The following is a 22042-nucleotide window of genomic DNA, read 5'->3' as shown; positions in this document are numbered from 1 at the left end:
GATTTTTATTCATTTTAAAAAAAAAGAATTAAAACTAAAAATTAAATTTATTCATTTTATCTAAAAATTAAAAAGAAAAGTTATAAAAGTTATTTTTAAAATTGTTTTTAAAAAAGCAGCCCTCTTCTCCCCGCCGCCGCCCCATCGCCGGAGGGGGCCGAGCGACGGCCGTCGTCGGCCCCGGGCGGGGGTGGCGGCGAGGGCGAGGGCGCGACCGTCGCCGCCCGGGCGAGGCTCGCCCAGATCCGGCGAGCCTCGCCGGCCCCGAGCGAGGGCCGACGAGGCCTCGCCCGTGGCGGGTGACGGTCGCTCGGCCCCGGGCGAGGGATGGCGACCGTCGCCCGTCTTGGGCGAGGCCTCGTCGGCCCTCGCCGGCCCCGAGCAAGGGCCAACGAGGCCTCGCCCGGGCCGGCGACGGCCGCCGGCCCCTCCGGCGATGGGCGGCGGCGGAAGTCCACCGCCCTTTTTTTTTTTTGAACAATTTTTTTTTTAAATAAATTTAGATTTTCCTTTTTTAAATAAATTTAGATTTTCCTTTTTAGTTTTTAATCTAATTTTTTAAGATTTTGAATAAAAAATAATTTAAAAAGCCATTTGAAAAATAAAAATCATTTAAAATATAACGTCGCAATTTCCGTTAACTTTCTTAACGGTGTTAACTTTATGACTCAATTGAACCAATTTGACAAGTTTTAAGACTTGATTGAACTTTTTGTAAATTTTATGACTTAATTGCACTTTCTAGACAAGTTTTAGGACTTCTACTGAACATATCCCTATATTAAAATAGAAAGTCACAATCCTAGTTGAAGTGATTCAGATAATGACACTAGTATTTTCTAGGTACTATATTCTCATGTCAAGGATCGAACCCAAGTCACCCACGTGACAAGTGGGAATACTCACCACTATACTACACAAAAAACTTGTTTGTAAAATTTTAAATACAAGTAAATGTGTCAAATTAAAGAGTATCATCCCATAGAGATTGAGACTCCAAAAATAGATCAATTCTAAAATTTATCTAACATATTAAAATAGAATTGAGAATAAATTAAAATTAAAAATCTTAAAAGCAAAATTTGGAAACTAAATGCAGTAAATCAATAAGATAAATATGTTAGAGCATTGGACTACTATATATGAATTTCATATTGTTGCGAGATGAAGAACATTAGCATTATTTGTGATCAATGCTACGGCTTTTACCCACTTAAACACACACTCTACAAATACTCAAATGTGTAAATTCCCATAAGAAAGTGTAAAGAGTCCCATGAAATCAATACTCCAAACATAAAATAATTCGAACATTATAATGTTGTTTAAAGGCATCTCATTTTTCCTTGAAATATTTCCAATTCTCTAACACCTATCACATGAAGCTACATAAGAGTATACATCTTTAAAAAGTGTGGGCTAATAAATTTTAGATTATAAAATCTTAAGTGTAGTTTCATTAGTACCAAAATGGCCACCTACCTCTCTGTCATGAATGCTTGCTTTCGTCTGTAACACATCCCCTTATAACCTAGTTTGCACATACTTTAAACAATAAATGTTTTTTTCAAAAACAATTTTTAATGTTGGAAAATATAAATATATATATATATATTTTTATGTCAATATGATAATTCAAGAGGAATAACATTACTTGCTAAATAATTGATAAAGTTAGCGTACTAGGGAATTTTTGTGGATTTGATGGAAAAAATTTATTATCAAAAAAATTTTCAAAAATTGGTCTTACTTATTTCTTTGAATTCGGAATTCTTGATAAGTGATCCGCAATTAGATTTTAAGTCTCCTTCTTACTTTTGATTTCCAAATTAAATTCTCGTAGCAATGGAATCCACTTGATCAACTGGAGTTTTGAATCTTTCTTTTCAAGTAGATATTTAAGAGCAGAGTAATCAGAATAAATTATAACTTTTGACCCAACTAAATAAGAACAAAATTTATCAACAATAAAAACTACCGATAAAAATTCATTTTCTGTTGTTGAATAATTCAACCGTGCACTTGATGAGGTTTGATTGACATAGTATATGGAATAATTACTATTTACAATTGGTTCTGATCGAGTTTCACGTCATAAATTAAAACCTTTATCCGAAAAAAACAAAAAAGAAGGATGAAGATTAAAATCAGCCGAATCACACGAAAAAAAAAAATGAAAGAAAGAAAACTCGCGACTTTGATGGGCTTTTTTTACTGGGCCGGGTCGCCCAAATTAGGGCTCAAAGCCGCCCACAACAACGTTCACCTCCTCGGTGCTCGTTCTGAGGCCATAAACCCTTCAAATCCCCTCCTTTCTCTCATTTTCGCCTTCTGCTCAATCGATTCAACCCCAGTCTCGGCTCCGACCGTTTCTCTGTGCGCGCGAGGTTCAGGGGCGAGCGAGAAAATGAGCAGCTGGAAGAGCCTCCTCCTCCGGATCGGCGACAAGTGCCCGGAGTACAACAGCTCAGATCCCAAAGAGCACATCGTAACCTCCTCTCTCTCTCTCCGTCTCTCTTCCCCCTCCTCCTTCGTTTCGCTGCGCATTTCCATGTCGGAGAAGTTAGAGAAACCCTAACCGTAGGCAGGTAGGTAGGTAGGGAGTCGCGTTTCGCTTTCGCTCGATTGACGGCCTTCGAATTCGCAGGAGACGTGCTACGGCGCTCTTCGGAGGGAGCTGGATCATTCCGGGAGCGACATTCTTTCCGTAATTTCAGCTCGCCCGCCTTCGTGCTTTTGCTAATTGCGTCCAGTCATTTCGGATGTGCTCATGCCTTTTTTTTTTCCTTTTTTTTTACCTTTTTTTGTTCCTTCTTGTCTTGACAGTTTCTTCTGCAATGCGCCGAGCAGTTGCCGCACAAGATTCCTTTCTATGGCACCGTGGTATGGTATCTTTTGATATTGCCGTGTCGTCTCTTCGGCTTCAATTGAATGATTAGTTCATAGATATATGCATGTGCGGTTCTGTGATGGAGTGTCGGAGATTTGAAGTAAGCATTGCCGATTGTGTCGAAATGACATTTAGCACCATTCCTTCTCATGGCCGGAGTAGTGATTTAAGGTTACCTCCTTATTAGTTAAAGTGTCTGCTGGTAGAAGCATCGAGCCACTTAATCTCTATCAGAAGAAGCATGTGTGCCTACCTGTGGTCAAGTGGCAGTGCTCAGAGCACGCGGACTCAACTTGATGTTGACGAATTTCCGATTGCTTAGTAGACAGTCTTTTATGCACTTGAGAGCAAGTCTCTTGTCAAAGAATCTTAGTACAGTCTGGAAATTTTTGACAAGAGACAGAAAGACATCCTGCAGAACTATAGCCACAAAATGTTTTTTGCATATAGCAAGGGCTAACTTATTGTGAACTGATGCAATTTTTTAATTCATGAGTGTAAGTTGGTTTTGGATGTTCTAAACTGTTTGTGCCCCCTTTGCACATACCTGATCCATTCTGCCGCCAATAGAAGTTGTAGGCTTGATTGAGCCTAACTATCAAATTATCAGCAAATTTTCTGCCTGTAAGCTGAAAAGTGGTATTTGCAATTTTATTTTGCATATGCTGCTATGATGCTTCAGTTTGTTGACTTGGTTGAGCCTAATTATCAAATTTTCAGCAAATTTTCTGAATGTGACCCCGAGAATTGGTCTCTGCAATTTATCTTGCGAATGCTGCTATGATACTTCTGCTTGTCCAGAATAGTGACTGCTTTTAATGAACTCCCTGCCCTCTTCTTTTTCCTTTTTCTCCTAGGTTGGTTTGCTGAACTTGGCAAATGAGGACTTCGTAAAAAAATTAGTCGATACAACCCACACCAATTTTCAGGTACACAAATTCAAATTGCTTTATTTGGGTGGGAAGAAATTCTAGCTTAGTCTTAAACATTGTTTTTTTTTTTTTTTTTTTTTCTTGCATGGGCATATTTTAAGATTTTTAGTGTTACTTTGTTGAATAATCTCTTCACTTGGTATCATCTACATGCAGGATGCTTTGGATTCCGAAGACTGCAATAGAATCCGTATATTGATGCGGTTTCTGACTGTTATCGTATGTTAATGGGAACCTTTTCTTGATTATTGTTTTAATCTTGTTGCCTCATGTTTCTATTGCATTCTTGTCCAGCGATATAATTTCTTTACTGACTTATTTTGTATAGATGTGTAGTAAGGTCCTACAACCAAGTTCAATCGTAGTGGTTTTTGAGACTTTATTATCATCAGCTGCAACTACTGTGGATGAGGAGAAAGGGAATCCCTCTTGGCAGGCACGTGCTGACTTCTATATAACTTGTATCTTATCCTGCCTACCATGGGGAGGTGCGGAGCTCTTTGAGGTACTCTATTATGGCAGAAAACTAATGTTATGGATATTTTATTGCACAGTACTTTTCCATTGATCTTTTTTAATATGACGGCTATCTAGGCTGACCTACAGAAAGAGTAGGAAGGCATTTCATAACCACATTCAAGAAATTAAACTTTTATTTCTGCTGGAATTTAGCTAAGTGTTGTTCTCTCCATGTATCAGTTTTATAACTTGCATGAGTAGCTAAAATTGGCCAGGTGTCAGAACTATTCTTATGTTTCAAGCAGTTCCTTTTTATAATCTCAATTTCTGAAGTTACAGAGGTTCTGTTTTGAGCAGCTATGTAACTGGGAGCTCTAAAGTTGACTGCAAAGAAATTTTTCACAATGTGCAATCCTTCCTTTTTAGACTTTTTCTATCATGGGGCTGGGGCAGGGCAATGTTCTCAGCTTATACATAGATTTTATGTCAAAAGAGAAATGGTGTTAAATATGGGGAAGCTCCTTTAGCAGTTTTGCATCTTAAGCAGTGAGAAGGTAGTCTAGGTATTTTCTCTTGCATATCCTGAATTATATGTGAAGTTATATCCTCTGACTAGTGCAAAGCTCTTCAACTTCTTCCCATGGTGACCTTTTCCTGCATGCAGCAAGTGCCTGAGGAGATTGAGAGAGTCATGGTTGGAATAGAAGCTTATTTGAGCATTAGAAAGCATGTATCTGATGATGGCCTGTTGTTTTTTGAGGATGAAGATGAGAATGAGGAAGGACTCAAGGAAAAGGTGTAGTTTCTCTTTTTCCAACTAGGGTCTTCTTCCTCCTTTTGTCGTATATATGCTATTATTCTAATTCGGTGTAAGTTCTCCAAACTCTTGTTTGTTTGTACTTTTCTGGTATTGAAATTTGCGGGCCCAGATCTAATGATTGCAAGTAAGTCCTTAGCTAAATTAATAATAGCAATTAGTGGGTGGCATGCAGTGCAGTCTTAAATGGTTTGGGTATCATGCATCCTTTGGATGGTAGTTGCAATGGCAAGAACACATTGCCTAGCATATGCAGGTGATGATATGATTTTCATGGTTTTAGATTATGATAATATCGTTATTATTCTACACTTTAGACCGAATCCTCTTATAGCCACTAATTTTGTCTTATTCTGCCTGTCCGTTTCAAAATAATATCTTTATTAAAGGTGCTTGCAATAGAGATGTCAGATCCTGCAGCACTGTGCTATTTAGAAAGAAAACTAAAAAAGTACAACAGTGGTATAAATTTGGGGCCAAATACCTTGCTTATGCCCAGGGAAAGAAAGCATATATGCATTCAACATGGTCATTAAAAGAATCTAGGGATGACTAAAACTTCCATGTAGTACCGGGGTTCAAAAAATAGGGAGATCTTGGCTAATGTCTCAATAAGTGTGTGTCACTAGAGTTTAGAACATTGAACTCATTGACCTTGTGGACCCATTCCCAGGTTCAGTTACTGTGATGTCTGGTGTACAGAAAAAATTGCTTATGCTCAAGTATTTTCCAGGTCCTTGTTTTCTTGGACATGGGTTTAAGAAGATTTTATATCTTGTAATTTGCCCTTTATGATATATTTTTCTTGTTCATATCATGAGTAGAGGCATCTTTTCCTGGTAATAGTTGTCATGAGCTTGAATATGCGGCTTGTTCGTTTCAATGTATCGTCAGGATTTCTTGGAGGACCTGTGGGGTCGTATTCAAATTCTTTCCAGCAATGGATGGAAACTGAACAGTGGTAAGGTTAAACTTCCATCTTTCTGTGCAGTTATGGTCTTTGCTCTATTGCTGGCTTTCATATATTTCAGAGTGTGTCAAATTTATGGCTCTTTCTGTACTTTATGCTGCTAGTTCCAAGACCTCACCTCTCATTTGAAGCTCAGCTTGTTGCTGGAAAGTCTCATGATTTTGGCTCTGTCAGCTGCCCTCCACAGCCTGATCCGCCTTCAACACTTTCTGTTATCACTTATGGGAAACAGAAACATGATGCAGAATTGATGTATCCTCAAAGAATCCGGAGGCTTAATATTTTCCCCGAGGACAAAACTGAGGTAAAAGATCAACTTCAGGTTATATTCTTTTACTTCGATAAATTAAAGAAAAGAATCTGGAGACTCACTTTAAGGTTAGATATTGCTTGGACAATTAGTTAATTCACTTGGTGTCTAGTAGTGTGAGAATTTTGGTTTGTGAAAGTGGAGACATTGACAAGTATTAATGTGTGTAGATGAACTTTTTGTAATGTATTCTTTTATCTTATAACAACAACAAATAAGGTTGATGGCAAGCTCTCTTACTTAATATGTTTTTTTTCTCTAAGGAAAATGCTAGGTATACGAAATAGGGTATTAAGTGATTTGACGTTCTATTGCTCGTTGAATATAATCCACTATTATGAAATCAGTGTATTAAGTGATTTGGCGCATACTTGTGAACATTATGTCCTTCTTTGATTCTCAAGGCTGATAAGGCTTTCTCTTTTGCTGACAGGATCTTCAACCAATAGATCGCTTTGTTGTGGAAGAGTATCTGCTGGATGTGTTGTTCTACTTTAATGGATGGTAATTTTCAACCCTGTGCTCTTTACCATTTTCACAAATGAAAAAAAGACGATGGTGGTGCATTATGCCAATATCATTATCATTATGCTGTTGATCTTTTGGTTGCTAATTCCTTGCTTTCTTATTTCCTTATTCTCGTTATTTTTTATATATTTATCTTTAAGGAAGTGGGTTTTTTTTTTTTTTTTGGGCTGTGCCGTGGGGGGGGTGAGGTAGGATGGATTCATCATTTGAAGATTGCATGGACTTTCTTTAGAAGGCCTCAAGTTCTTGAGCAAATTACATCTAACCAGCTATAGATTAGTCAACATAGCTTCTTTATTGTGTTGAGGTAGGATGGATTCTTCATTTGAAGATTGCATGGACTTTCCTTAAAAGGCCTGGGGTTCTTGAGCAAATTACATCTGACCAGCTATTGTAGATAGGACAACATAGCTTCTGTATTGTGTAAGCTTGGTAATTTACAAGTTGCCAATTTTTCTCTTCAAGAAGTAAATGGGGCTTCAAGCACTCCTCATGATATGCTGAACATCAAGAATCGTGCAGGTTGTGGCTCTATGGGATTGTCTGGGATCCAATTTGTGAACCATGATGTTCAATGCATTTGTGGACTTACTGCATTCATTCATCATGACTAAATGACTTGATAGCAGACTATGGATGTGATATTTAGTTTATTTGCAGATCATTTTTTTTTTCTGCTTAGTTCATCTATGTTGACAATTGTTTTTTGCACTTTCGTACTCCAATTTTATTACATATGTGCCATCTTGCATGATGAGACCTTTCAACTTAACTTTTCTTGTTTTTGTTTCTTGATTTGTGCAAAGCTAGTCGAAAGGAATGTGCTTTATACATGGTTGGTCTGCCTGTTCCCTTCAGATATGAGTATCTTATGGCAGAGACAATATTCTCGCAGGTATGATCACATGGGTAACAAAGTGATTGTTGCTTTGATTCTGCTACACTGCACCTAATGAAGCTGCCCTAGATGTAAATATGCTCATTGAACTCATGCTATGACAATCTTTACTATGTGTCAAGTTTTTATCTTTCGGTCTTAATCATTTAAATTCTTTCTGACTTTGGCCTCTTCTATTTTCAGTTCAGACTTATAGTTAGCCAAATTCTTAGGATTGCTCTAGTGCTTACATGGTGCTAGAGTGTAATATGGAATTTCAATTGCACTGGCTTGCACATTGTCAAGCCGTTGCACCTGTAAAGTAGGTGCCCTCATTCAATGATCATGCAGACCAACTCATGTTCCAATTTTTTCTGGGCTTGATAACTTGTGACCTTTCAATTTTCAGTATCCTCTATATGGACCCAAGACATTCATCTGGTAGAATCCCCTAGAGTTGTTTGCATAAGGTTCACCTAGATTCGTAGCTTGGTTATCATTAAATTTCTTTTCTTCACCGTGTACATTGTGGTTAATGTGCTTTTTGCAGTCAATTATACGAGTCAGATTGATCTACATGTTTCTTACAAAATTTACTGCTGCAGTTACTTTTGCTGCCACACCCCCCTTTCAAGCCAATGTACTACACGCTGGTCATAATTGACCTTTGTAAGGTAATTCTAAGATTTATTATTGATTAAGATGCAGATCCTTTGCTCGTCCACATTTGAGTCATGCCTTCTTCGCATTAGTCTTTTTTACTATATTTTGGTTTGTAGGCTCTTCCTGGAGCCTTCCCTGCAGTAGTAGCAGGTGCAGTTCGTGCTTTGTTTGAGAAAATTGCCGATTTGGATATGGAGTGCCGCATGAGGCTCATCCTTTGGTTTTCACACCACCTGTAAGTATAGGTTTTCTAAACTCATTGTTGATGATTTGATCCAATTTTAGTGATAGTAAATTAGTTTAATGCTATTTCTTTTAACCCATCTCATGTCATTATAGCCATTCCGAATATGTGATTCTAGTTTTTGTTACTGTTGCTTCGCAATAAGGATGTTATTCTTGGTGCTGAGAATTGATTGGTGGAACATCTTGGGTGCGTTTGGCTGGCACCTATTTCTGTTCCCAGGAACAGAAATTTCTTTTTTTTTGTTCCTGGGAACAAAAAAGGAACAGAAATGCGTTTGGGTGCGTTTCTGTTCCTTTTTGTTCTTTTGTTCTCAGGAACAAAAAGAAACATAAACAAAACTTAGAAACACTTTTTTATTTTTTCTTCTTATTTTCTTTCTTTTTCTTTGGCCGGTCGCGGCCTCGGCCATGGTGGGCGACCGGCCGAGCTCACCCAGCCCGGCGAGATGTCGGCGGGTGGGCGAGCTCGGGCTCAGCCGGCGAGATGTCGCGCGGATCCGGCGAGGCCGAGCTCGCCCACCCAAGGCGAGGCCGACCTCGCCCAGCCACCGCGAGGCTCGGCTCGCCGGGCGGTGGCCGGCGAGCCTCGCCGTGCCGGGCGAGGCCGCTGGCCAAAAGAAGAAAAAGAAAAAGGAAAAAGAAAAAAGAAAAAAGAAAAAATAGAAAAAATAAAAGAAATAAAAAAATTATACAAATTTAGCAAACGTGTTTCTATTTATTTTTTTTTCCGAACAAGTTTACCAAACGCGTTTTTTTGTTCAGAAATTGTTCCAGTGAATGTAAACACTTTTTTTTATTTCTGTTCCCTGGAACAATTTTTAAACAGAAACGCAAACAAACGCACCCCTTGTGTCTAACAGGCTGTGACTCATGCCAACCTAAGCTTGTAGGATCATCCATAGTTTTTTTAATCTAACCCGATTTCTGATGTTATTTATTATAATTAGTTGGGTCAGAAAATGAAGGTAGAGGATGATGACTCTCTTAGTTTAATGATTGTCTGACTGATTTGAAATTTTCTTCTCTAAATGTTAATGTATATCAGTTCCGTTCCCTTATTTTTCTGCGCATGCTAGGGAGTTCGTATTATCTTGTCTCATAGGTGGTGCAAATTCGATGTATCGTCATGTAGGTCATTTCTCGATTGTACCTGCTACTTTGAAACTCCTGGTTAGCATGCTTTCTGCTTCTTATGTGACGTCCTTCTCCTAATAGAAAATAATGTTGCACGTTGCACCTGGGGAGGAATAGTAATTGTCTAATATAGGTTTTAACTAATCTTGGAATGGGCTTTCATCAGTCTCTGTAAAATGTAATGGGAAATCATCATTTTCCAGATCCAACTTTCAATTTATATGGCCTTGGGAGGAGTGGGCTCATGTCTTGGACCTTCCAAAATGGGCACCCCAACGTGTATTTGTTCAGGAGGTTTTGGAGAGAGAGATTCGTTTGTCATACTGGGAGAAAGTCAAGCAGGTAAGAATTCATGCCATTTTTGCTTAATTTAGAACATCTCATTGCTGAAACTAGCTCTGAAGTTGCTTATCAGAAAAGTAGCTTTGAACTTAGAGTGCTTTTATCTTATCAAAAGCCAAAACTTTTTGAACATAAATGACCATAGGACTTGCCTAATTTTAGGAGGCGAGTGCTTGGCTCCGTTAATTATATTATCTTGGCTTTATTGCTCTTGTTCTCATCTGTGTCAAAGTATTTGACATGCCTAATTTTTAGGAGTTTGTAGACTAATTTTGGAACGGCTAAAACAGTATCCTTGTGAGTAACTTAAGGCTTCAGATGTATAGTCCCTTTAATCTTAAGATATATTTATGACAACCACCAATTTATGAGTAGGTAGACATACATGATTTGCACATTGAAGGGGGACAATGATATTTGTTTATGTCTTCTCATAGAAGCTAATTCATTTGTGTGAAGCATCTGCTTCCATCATACTTCTTTTCTTGTCATGCTTGTTCTCATAGGACATGCTTTAGTAGATGGTGCCTCTTTGGGAAGCCTGAGTTGAAGTCCATGATCATTAACTTTTGGATGTCAGTCACACGTGAGAATGATTTTTCCTGTAATGACATCTTTTTCTATCTTGTTACTCTTATGCTTACAGAGTGTTGAGAATGCGCCTGGATTAGAAGAGCTGCTTCCTCCCAAGGGAGGTACAAACTTCATTTATGGCATAGATGAGGGCAGTGAACAAACTGAAGAGCAAAGGCTCTCTGCGGAACTTAGCAAAATGGTAAAAGGTAGGCAAACTGCACGTGAATTGATCTCATGGATCGAAGAAAGTGTTTCTCCAACTCATGGTTTGGAGTCTACTCTCAAAGTGGTGGTACAAACTCTTCTTGACATTGGCTCTAAGAGTTTCACTCATTTGATTACCATCCTCGAGAGATATGGCCAAGTCATTGCAAAAATTTGCCCTGATGACGAAAGACAAGCGATGTTGATAGAGGAATTGAGCTCATACTGGAAGAACAATCCTCAAATGAGGGCTATCACTATTGATCGGATGATGGGTTACCGACTAATATCAAATGTGGCGATTGTGAGATGGGTTTTCTCTCCTGTCAACATCGACCAGTTTCATATATCTGATCATCCATGGGAGGTAAGCTAGTGCATTTCTTATATGTGGTTTCTGTTCGTAGTAGTTTCGTAATTTTTTTTTTCCCTTGTCTATCTGCTATCAATTTTCTCCAAACCTCAGTGTCAATCATCAAAATAGGAAAATTTATGTCCCATTATGATACAACCAAAAAGAGAAATTTGTAATCTTTCAAGCAGAAAGTATAGTTGACTGCTTTGAAGCTGTTTTTCATGTTTAACTATCTCCTTGCCATTTGGTGACGTTGAAGGTTCTTATCAATTGAATACCCTGAAAGATCAGATTAGAAAGCAAAGATTGAAACCGACTAGGATTTGTCATTCCAGAAGGCTCCAATGTCTATTATAATTTGTAAGGGTGGATGCTTTAATGGTAATCGAAGTTCTAAAAATCAGTATCGACCAATTTACAATGACAATCAATCAAGTGTGCATAAATTCAAGAGAGTGGGTCCACAATTGATTTGGTTCTTATCAAAAACATAGTCTGAAAGATCATATTAGAAAGCAGGAATTGAAACCGACTAGGATTTGTCATCCCAGAAGGCTCCACAGTCTCTAATTTGTAAGGGTGGATGCTTTGGTGGTGGTTATCAAAGTTCCAAAAATCAGCACAGGCCAAATTACATTGACAATAACTCAAATGGTGCATAAACTCGTGACACTGGGTCTGAAAATGATTCTGCTCCCCTATCAGCTGTATACAACCCCTCCCAAATACTAAAAGGTCTGATAGCTTATGTCAGACCTTCTGGCCCAACTTGGTTGAGATTCATGACATGAATGTCATGATTTTCTTTGCACAGTTAACGTCGGAATTGATGCAGATTCCATAGAGGCTGTAAGTGGTTAAATTGGCTCATTGACACTGATGTCATTAAGTCTCCTTCCACTTGTTTTAGGAAAAACTTGCTGCAGCCACATCAATAGTGACAGTGGCTTTTACGGGGTGCAATGTTAATTTTGAAAATGCACATTGTGTTAGCCAAGTTACAAGGCGATCATGATAGTGTACTCTTAAATTTATTCATCAGTATGTTTGCCTCAGAATCATTTAGGCTGAATTAGATTCTCCAATAGCTTATGTAAGCCTTGCTCGGACCTACATATGAGTGGTAAACTTTGTGAGGATAGACTTTTCCACAGAATAATTAATATACAACCAATTTGAGACTGCATAAGCATATGTAAATGAGTCTTGTTTCGATGAGTTGAGGCATGGGAAGTTTTATCTAAAGCTCCTTTTGGTATGTTGTCATTGAGTATTGATTTTGTTTGCTGTATGATCTTTCTTGCTTCACAGATTCTCAGGAATGCAGTTAGCAAGACATATAATCGTATAGTGGATCTAAGGAAAGAGATTTCATCTCTTAAAAAGGATGTCATATCTGCTGAGGAAGTAAGCGCAAAAGCGAGAGCAGATCTTGAGAGTGCAGAACAAAAGCTCATGCTTGTGGATGGTGAACCCACTGTAGGCGAAAATCCTGCGAGGATGAAACGCTTGAAATCATATGCAGAAAAGGCAAAAGAGAAGGAAGTATCTATTCGTGAAAATTTAGAGGTGAAAGAGGCTCTTCTTGGGCGTGCCTATAATGAAAATGAGGTAACATGCCTCATAAATGCAGACAATATATTCTCTTTATTTTTGAGTTACAAATTTATAAGGCCTTCTTCATTTACTGGTCATTACTTTGATAAGTCCTCTTTTCGCCCCATATGTGGTTACTGGTTAGTATACAGACGTTTAACCATTCTATGATTTGTGTATAAGGATGCTTCTAGTTTGATTGCTGTCTATACTTCTGGACAGCTCTTTCTTAGACTGAGTGAATTTCGCAGGCGTTGTTCCTAGCTTTGTACAAAAAGTTATCGAGTGTGCTGAAGGAACGTCTTCCAGAACCATCTAAAGCTAGAACTTTGAGGGAACTCAAGTCTATTCATGCAGATGAAACAGCTGTTGAGCTCGAGGAACCTTCAGCCATGGAAATGGATGATGAGAATGGAAGAGCTAAAGAAAGGTCTCTCTCTCTCTCTCTCTCTCATATATATATATACCAATCCTTTTGGGGAGCATTCAATAAAGCAAAAGTTGATGTTAAACTTTTTCCCTCTACTTTTACTTTCTTGTCAGCCATTCAAATGGTGAGAAGGCAAGCGATGTCTACAAAGTCGGTGAAGAGGAACAGTGGTGCATATCCACTTTGGGTTATGTCAAGGCCTTCTCTAGGCAATATGCTTCCGAGGTATAAACTTATTTTGGTTTTTCTGTTTCCAGTTTCATTTTGTCAGGATGCATCATCATTCATCAGCAGGCTTGCCATTTCAATAGAATTTTCTCACGTGTCATGGACATACAACCGTGCGTTGATTAAGTTAATCTTTGAATAGATTTGGTATTTGCAACTGCCCCAGAGCTCAATCAAGCACATCACATGTTTGCTGGCTTTGCATTGTCTAGGACATGTTTCCTGGCCTACAGGATGAATTTGTGCCTTGAGTGATCTTGTCCAACAAGTTCAATGTTAGTCGTTTCACCTGATCCAACTCGGATTTTAACTTATTCCTTGAAAATCGGACCCCTCATCATGTGAAATCGCTTTTTGACCCAAATGAGTCACGGTGCTTTGCCTTGTGCTTGTCCTTGTCCTCGTCATCGTCCTCGTCCATTGACTCTGTCATGAATAGAAATTCTGTTAGCTTCAGTTTCTTTGAAGGAATGCTGAGTTGTCATCATCGTAATCACCATCATGTCAGTCTTTTTGTCGATGGATTTCAAATGATGGGCGTAATGGATCCCAGATATAACCCATTCTAATATTTTGTAACTTACAGATATGGCCGCTCTTGGAGAAGCTGGAAGCAGAAGTATTGACAGAAGATGTACATCCACTTTTCAGAAGAGCGATCTATTCGGGCTTGCGTCTTCCAGTTAATGGGTACCCATCTAGTTGACAGATGTAGTATTATTGTAGCCTCTAAAAGCATCAGAAAATTTTTCTCCCCCGCTTCCATCGGATTTTTATGTAAATGATTTGGTGAGATGGAGAATTTGAGGAAAAGGAAAACCGGCGTTGTTATCTCTCCCTGTCGCGACCTCTAGCATCGCTGATCAGTCTCTTTACTGTGGGATGAGCTAATAGAGTAGCCGTCTCCTGCAAAATGCATGTTACTGAGCTGTTCCACTATTATATGCGTTCTGATTGTTCGTTCAAACTTGGCCGATCCTCTTTTGTTAGACAGATGATGGCGTGAATTGTGAAATGATTGAGTCTAGAAGTACGAACGAGGACCAAGGAGATTGAAACCTTAGTAGGATGAGACTTCCGGCAAGCTTTTTCCGGAGGGGTAATGTCCAAAGCACATTTAAAGAGAGTGGCGTTCTGAGACATTCATGCGCCTGAATATCTCTGGCCCCAAAAAAGCGCTAGCCCAGATAAGCAGAAGCTGAGGTCCAATTTTGGTGCCCAAACAGCCCACCTTTGTTCCCGAAACGGACCGACTTGGCCCAGCTAATTGTAGACCTCGCACTAAGATATGGGCCATTACGGACATCTTGGCCCAGGCCGGCCCAAATTAGGCCCACTGTTACTAATTCTACCTCGTTATTGGTCCGTCCTAGAAGAGGATCAGGTGGGCCCATGTCAGTTCAATCTGGGCTTGGAATTCTCCGATCTTGGGCCTAGATAAATTCGACCGAAGCCCAGCTCACGACCACCTTAAGCTCAATTAATGAGTATAATGAGGCCCAACTTGGCCCTGGAACATCCCCCTTTGGGCCGCAACAGCCCAGTCCGTGGCTCAAATGAACCCCAGCTTATCCTAACCCTTGCACTGACATAGGCCCAGACAGGGACATCTTGGGCCCCGATCGGCCCAATAATAGGCCCACCGATCCCAACTCGAGCTCATTAATGGGCCCAGAAGAGGATCGAGTGGGGCCAAATCAGTCCAAGCTGGGCTTAGAATGCCCAGATATTGGGCCTATATCAGATCGACTGAAGCCCTGCTCGCGACCACCTTGAGCTCAATTAATGGGTACAAATTAGGCCCAACTCGGCCCCCTTTGGGCCACAACAGCCCAATCTGGGGCTCAAATCAACCCCAGCTTAGTCCTGACTCTTGCACTCAGATATGGGCCCAGACAGGGACATGTTGGGCCCTGATCGGCTCAACATTTGGCCCACCAATGCCAAACTCGAGCTCATTAATGGGCCCAGAGGATCTAGTGGGCCCATATGAGTCCAAGTTGGGCTTAGAATTCCCCGATCCTGGGCCTAAAACAGATTAACTGAAGCCCAGCCCACGACCATGGTACAAAGAGGCCCAAGTTGGCCCCGAACATCCCAATTGGGCCCCGTAGGCCAATCCGGGGCTTAAATAAGCCCCAACGGAGGCCCATGTTGGACCCAACCTTGAGCCTGGCCCAAAACTTGACTTCTGGCCGAAGAAAATTTTTGAAAAATATGAGAACACGGAATTCAAACGACGGTCACGCCGCGCTTTAGCCGGCACATTAGATATTCCGGTGGTCGGTCCAGTCTGAAAAACAACCTTTTTCTCTTCATTTCACTTCAATCGGTTTACAAAGTTTGATGAATCAGTATCCAATTTATTGCATTTGTTTGTCGTTTCTGTTTTCCCCTCTTCTTTAAATAAATTGTGCATAAAACAATTATAAACATAGACGATATTGAAACAGCACTACAAGTACCAATACAAATGGACAGAGACTAACATTTCTGCAACACTAACAGATAATTTATCCGAAAGATTCCTCTGACCAACGAGTTCTACATAGAAATATACGTTAGCAGATTGGAAAGATCAAGGAGTGCGATCACGACCCTGGTGAGGTGAGCTGTCTCAGATTGTACTTAGCCAGCTCCTTGTACTTCTCGACAACCCCGATCAAGCAAATGGTCTGAAGTTAAAAGAGGGAATGGAAAAGGAAATTTAGAGATATACACAACACAGCATATTCTAAAAATAAAATAAAAAAATTGCTGGCCTCCGCCGACACATCTGCCCAAAGTTTGAAATTTCAATATCCAAACTTGAAATGAGGTGAAAAAGTTTGCAGTTCAATTTTTGCTGGTACGCTAAAGCTTTTTCTGTCTAGCCCATCTTCATCATATGATGGAAAATACACGGAAGAAAACTGAATATATCTTTCATGAAACACTATATTCTGTTTAATCTCTCATCACTCAAAATCTGAAAACTAACAAAATATGTATGCAACTGACAAAATATGTATGCACTCCACTGCATTTTTGGTCTCAAGCATCAAATGATGCAGCATATCCTAGTCACAAACATGGCGAGATAACCTTTCCGTTAACCAACTTTTGGCTTTCAAATAAGGCATGACATTGGTTTAACCTTGTTATCAAATGAGTTATGCTAATTATACTCAACGCCGAACAACAAACTAAATCATATCCCACTTCATGAGGTCAGTCATACGAATCCTTTTACATCATTGAGTCAAGTTGCCAACTATATCCTTTAAAAGAGAAAAAAAAAATCACATTTACTGCACCTAACCAACATTTTTATTTATATTTACTTTGAAGGATGTGATTAAAACCTACTTTGACCTCATGCATCTATCAACAAATATACCGTCTGTCCACAGATGAACTCTGCCACATGACTGGCAACGGATATTTACAATTTCAAAGTCTAGGCTATTGAAGTAGTGAACCATCACATGCACTCAGACAGATAAATAAAACTTGGAAAAACATACTTACAAGATGGATCGATAGCTAAAAATTCTAGGACAGGAGGAAAGGATTATCTGACCTTGACAATCTGAACCACAATGCTTTTATCAGGATTATTGAGATCAACTTTATGTGGCCCAGGAACAGATTTTGCAACTGAGTTTATGATTTTCATCCGGTCGATCCCACTGTTTGCCCGCGCATCATACAATACAGCAAACTGCCCATAGAATTTACACTGTCATTGACCTCGTTATAAATCGAAAGGTTCAGAGTAATTATAATTAAAGCTCCTTTCGTGGAGGTGGCTTAAGCTGCAAATCATTCTTTTACCAGAAAAAGAAGAGTGATGTGAAAAAACAAATCAAGCATACTATAAGAAAAAAAGAAAATACTTAATAAAAGACAGACAGCAGTATCTTCTCATAGAGACCACCATGGCAAACAACACTAGTACCCTAATAGTTCCCTCGCGGTTCCTCATTTGGGTTGTAAGACTTTATAACCAAATCCTTATTAAGATACTTTGAGAGTGCGAAGCAGATTGACAAAGTATTTCAGAAACATTTTGTATCTGGTAAATTTGCCTTCTCCTTGCCAGAGCATATAAGATGGATTACATGTCAGATCCTTGTATTTTGCAGCTTTTTATTAGCTGAAGAGGGCATGTGGAGCAGAAAACCCACTAATACATGAACTGTTATTCCACCAGCACCATGAGGTACAGTACAGAATGAAAGAAAAGGAGGATCGTGATAAGTGATATAATATACATAGTCAAACCCTTAAAGATGCAGATTGTGAGGGAAAGAGCAATACTCTTGACACAATTTGACACTAAAGAGGAACTACTGTGGCAATTTAGTAGAGTGCAATTTCAACATTTTGCTTGTCCTCATAATCACGCTGCTACATGCTACTATTTTAGGACACAGGCCTACTGACTTTGGTGCTGAGCAGTTTATTTTCCTGACAACTGCGCTGCTACATGTGGCCTAACATACAATCTTGAATAAGATTAACATTAATATTAAACAAGAAGCATCATGAAATAAGAAGCTAGCTTATATTGTGTATTAGAATACCCATTTGGTCACAATCCTTTACATTTATCATATCTTAGTTACATGTAATGATGACTTTTTTCTGTAAGTAATTTCACCTGATAATCTCCCTCGGATGATTTGCTTTGTGTTCATTCAGGCAATAACCACATCAGCAGATCAAAGAAATGACATGTAATTGCCTCGATTATTATGTAAATTTTTTGTAGCTAAGTCACACAATATTCAATTATGTAGGAAAGGTTAGGCATACAAAATGAATGAAAGCTACAATATACCTTCTGGGGGTGATCAGTTTCAAGTGGAAAATATTTTGTCACAAGGGGTTTGATTGCTCTTGAGATTTCTTCTTCTGAAGCATAGCAAGCAACTTCAATTGGTAAGACTCTCAAAATGAACCTATAAAAATTTTGAAGCGAATATCAGCAGTGCCTTCAGTATGATTGTGATAGAACAGCATTTCAAAAATGCATGAGGTTGATAGAATCCAGCCAAAAGCTAATAAACATGGGGACCTTGACATATGTTTCCGTGTTGATGCAGCTGATTGCATGATGTGCTGCACTATATCTCTGGGCCCAGGGTCACGATCCTGCTTCCGCATTTGGATAAAGATGACCCCATTACAACCAGAATCAAGGGTCACAAATCGCCTCTGTTAAATACAATAGAAGTTTCTCGTCAGAACAGATAAATTTAATTGATAGGTACACTATGGCCAAATAAATGATATTTGAGTTTGAAGAAATGTCAGACTTGCCAAGGCATAAAATCAACAATAGTATAGGATGGGATTAAAAGAAACAGGAAAAAATTCCGGCACATGCCAACTGCTAATTCTGCAAAAGAATTAAAACCAAAAAATACACAAAGGACCTTACCAAAAAAAAAAAAATAATACGCAAAGGAAAAATGACCTTAAAAATATGAAAAATGACTACAAATTATGAACTCCAAGGATAAAAATTGGGAAAGATAAAGAAGTAATGAGAATGCATATGAGCATAGGCACATAGACATGTGACTCAACTAGGAAGCAGAGAGACAGATACTACATCAGATACTTCTCATTCTCAAATCTTAGCTAAGTAACAGAATACTTGTTGCAAGACTAACCGCATTACTGCTTGTCATTGTAAATATCAGAATTAAACCAACATGCTTGTCGGCATTCATTAAGGACAAAAAAAATGGCTATTGGAACGAAATTCCAAACATCATCACCTAGAGTAAGCATTATGTCAAGCAACTTTGGGAGCTTGGACAAAGAATATCTCATTTTGGTATGAAGCAATTGTTCACAGGTAAAAGAGCTCAAGAATGATTATTCAACTATAGTGACTAGCTTTCAAGGACTTGATGTTAAAAAAAGCAATTCACAGGCTTGTCAACCAGAGTTAATATCATATTTGAGCAACTTGGGGACAGGTAAGAAGTTGAGCAATTTGAGAGCAGGATAAGGAGTTGAACAACGTTGACAGGTACAGCAATGACAATTAAATTATTGACACAAGGTATGTATATCAAAGTTGGTTTTGGCACGTCTGTCCCCCCCAAAAAAAAAAAAAACCAATGAAGATCCCTGCATATGTTTTAGGCAAGCAAATTTAGTCAACTCCCAGCCAAATAAACTAATTCATGACATATCAAAACATAATTCCGTCCCCCAAATTTAGGCTTTTGTTTCTGAATATTCATGAAAAGAAGCAACGATATATCCACTGATATAGATATTAGCAAGAGAAGAATGAAACATGGATCACATGGAATTAGCAGAAAAACAAGAGATGTGGAAAAGGAAGTAGGTAAACCAGCATAAATTAACAGAATGGAGTTCGTTCAAAGATTCATCCATCCTGACAAATATGAAAACTTCATCTCCCCTAGTTAAAAACCACAGATCTACTCCATACGAAGGCAAATCTATTGTTCATTCTCATATACCTTGTTCTTATCTCCCAGTTCTTTGATTTCATCTTCAATAAGCTTATCAATGGACTTCTCCTCTTTGTTGTCTTTCAAAGAACACTTGGATGAACAATCCTCTAGGCACTGTTTCTTTGAAGGTGGCTCACCAGCTCCACTGCATTGTTCTTCCGGTGTTTCAGCAGTTTTGTCATGACTTTGCTTATCATCCTTCTGAAGTTCGGAGTTCTCACCTCTAGAATTTCCTGGATCAACCTGTTCGCCTGTATGAGCCTCAGATTCATTTTCACCATTTTCGTCTTCCCCATCATCATCATCATCATCCTCATCACTAGATGATTCAGATTCAGAGTAACTAAATTTGATCTTCTTATTCGCTGGTTTGGAGACTGCTTCTGCAGGTTTTGAGGTTGTGCCATTTCCATAGAGTAGCTCTTCAAAGAACTACAAAAATGATAGGAAAAGCCCCTAGACGTTATTACCACCAATTCATAGACAATAAATTCACAGAATCCTGTTCTTTATTTTGATACGAGAAACTAACAAAGAACTGATATTGTGGGATCCCTAGACATAAAACAATAACCTGTGCCAGAAACTCAACATCCACACCAAAGGATCAAGTAAAAGGACTAGGAATTGTTACACAAGGTTCACCTAGCAAGGAGGTCAAAACTTAAAAACTGCTCCCCAAGGCGTTTGCAAAGACCAATTGCACTACAGTTTCAGCATCAAGAGCAGTCTACAGACACCTTATGAGAATTACAGGAAGTAAATGAAGATGACTACTAATATGTATCAAATAGATATGGCGTAGCGTTCGCTCAAGGGAAACACCAAAAGTATAGGGGATGCCCGATCATTTCATGAAGAAAGAAGACGACCTTTTTGTTAGACTTATCTTGATCAACATTTCGAGACTCTTGCAAATCACCTGCTTCAGAACATGTTTCAAGGCACACAAGGTGACATCTCCTAGAAATCTTACTCCTTTAATTCCAAATTAAAACACTACAAAATAAGGAATCTCTTTGCTTTGGCTTCTAAGAGTTCGCCATGAATCCAATGCTCGTTGTGATTCCATAGCAAGAGAACACCGCAAGTTGCTTTTATGATTAGCTTCCTTCTGTAACACAAATGTGCAGCACGCTTTATAAAAAAAATTGCTGAATTGAAAACTAAATCGATCGGTGCCACTTCATTTCTCTAATGAGCTTAGTAGAATCTCAAAGAGCCTCCAACGTCTGAGGCGAACAGATACTTAATTCAACACGAGGAAAAGTCGAACACAGTAACGACGAAGAAACAGTATCACCGAAGGATCACAGCACAGCGAGAAAGAGCACTGAGCTCAAAGGGATTAACCAAAGATGCGAACCAAAAAAAGAAAAACGCCAAGTTGCGACTTGTCAAGTCGACATACAGAGTCAATAACGTTGATGGCTTCGCCAGAGGCTTGCCGTTCCCTGCCGCCGTCGCAAGTGATGAAGAAGCCCTGCACGCCGGGACGCAGCGGATACGAACCCTTCTTCTTCACCGGCCTCTGAAACAAGCGAATCAACAAGGAGCGGAAAGAGAAGAGAGGGGGGAAAAATCAGCCGAGGGTTACGCAACGAGCGAGCGAGTAGAAAATCAAGCGCAGGAAACAATCGACACGGGTGGACCGTCGAGAGAACACGAGAACGGACATTGTGAGGGAGGTAATGCTTCCTCTTCTTGCCCTTCGCGCCATCGCCGGCGGCGGTTGCGGGCTTCGGCTTGCCGTCGGTGGACATCACCGCGAGAGCTTCGACTCTGCTTTTGCTCTCGGTTTTCTGTTACGAGCGCTTCGGCGAGGGTTGTGGCTGGGAGGTTGACGGTGATGGCTGAGAAGAGAATAGAGCGGGTCGGGCCGAGTATGCAATTCTGGGCCTGAATATTAGGCCCTCTGATTACTCGCACGTTGCAATTAATTTTTTTTTTTTTTTAACAAAGCACGTTGCAATTAATTGAATTTTCAAAAATCTTAGATA

At 39.4% G+C, this 22042-nt stretch overlaps 2 protein-coding genes across 2 annotated transcripts; one reads left to right on the top strand and one right to left on the bottom strand.

Annotated features, from left to right (window-relative positions):
• The first annotated feature begins 2319 nt into the window (after positions 1-2319).
• Positions 2320-14524, top strand: LOC104433862 (nuclear cap-binding protein subunit 1). Its single transcript, XM_010046734.3, has 19 exons — positions 2320-2488; positions 2648-2707; positions 2827-2883; positions 3748-3819; positions 3979-4041; positions 4151-4327; positions 4946-5077; positions 5993-6059; positions 6173-6372; positions 6812-6882; positions 7717-7801; positions 8389-8457; positions 8563-8681; positions 10030-10168; positions 10815-11315; positions 12615-12914; positions 13151-13329; positions 13443-13554; positions 14144-14524. Exons 1-19 carry the CDS (start codon positions 2408-2410, stop codon positions 14261-14263), a joined length of 2604 nt encoding a protein of 867 aa, XP_010045036.2. The 5' UTR covers positions 2320-2407; the 3' UTR covers positions 14264-14524.
• Positions 14525-15958: 1434 nt separating this feature from the next.
• On the bottom strand, positions 15959-21880 carry LOC104433861 (THUMP domain-containing protein 1 homolog). The gene is made up of 7 exons (XM_010046733.3): positions 21719-21880; positions 21454-21573; positions 20049-20474; positions 18620-18759; positions 18383-18503; positions 17120-17260; positions 15959-16232 (listed from the first exon to the last, which is right to left on the bottom strand). The coding sequence occupies exons 1-7, from the start codon at positions 21803-21805 to the stop codon at positions 16149-16151; spliced, it is 1119 nt and encodes a 372-aa protein (XP_010045035.2). The 5' UTR covers positions 21806-21880; the 3' UTR covers positions 15959-16148.
• Positions 21881-22042: the final 162 nt, after the last annotated feature.

Source organism: Eucalyptus grandis, chromosome 2, assembly GCF_016545825.1.
Source record: "Eucalyptus grandis isolate ANBG69807.140 chromosome 2, ASM1654582v1, whole genome shotgun sequence".
In the NCBI taxonomy this organism is placed as follows: Eukaryota; Viridiplantae; Streptophyta; class Magnoliopsida; order Myrtales; family Myrtaceae; genus Eucalyptus; species Eucalyptus grandis.
The sequence above is the reverse complement of the archived record's forward strand: the minus strand, read 5'-3'. Positions and strand labels throughout refer to the sequence as shown.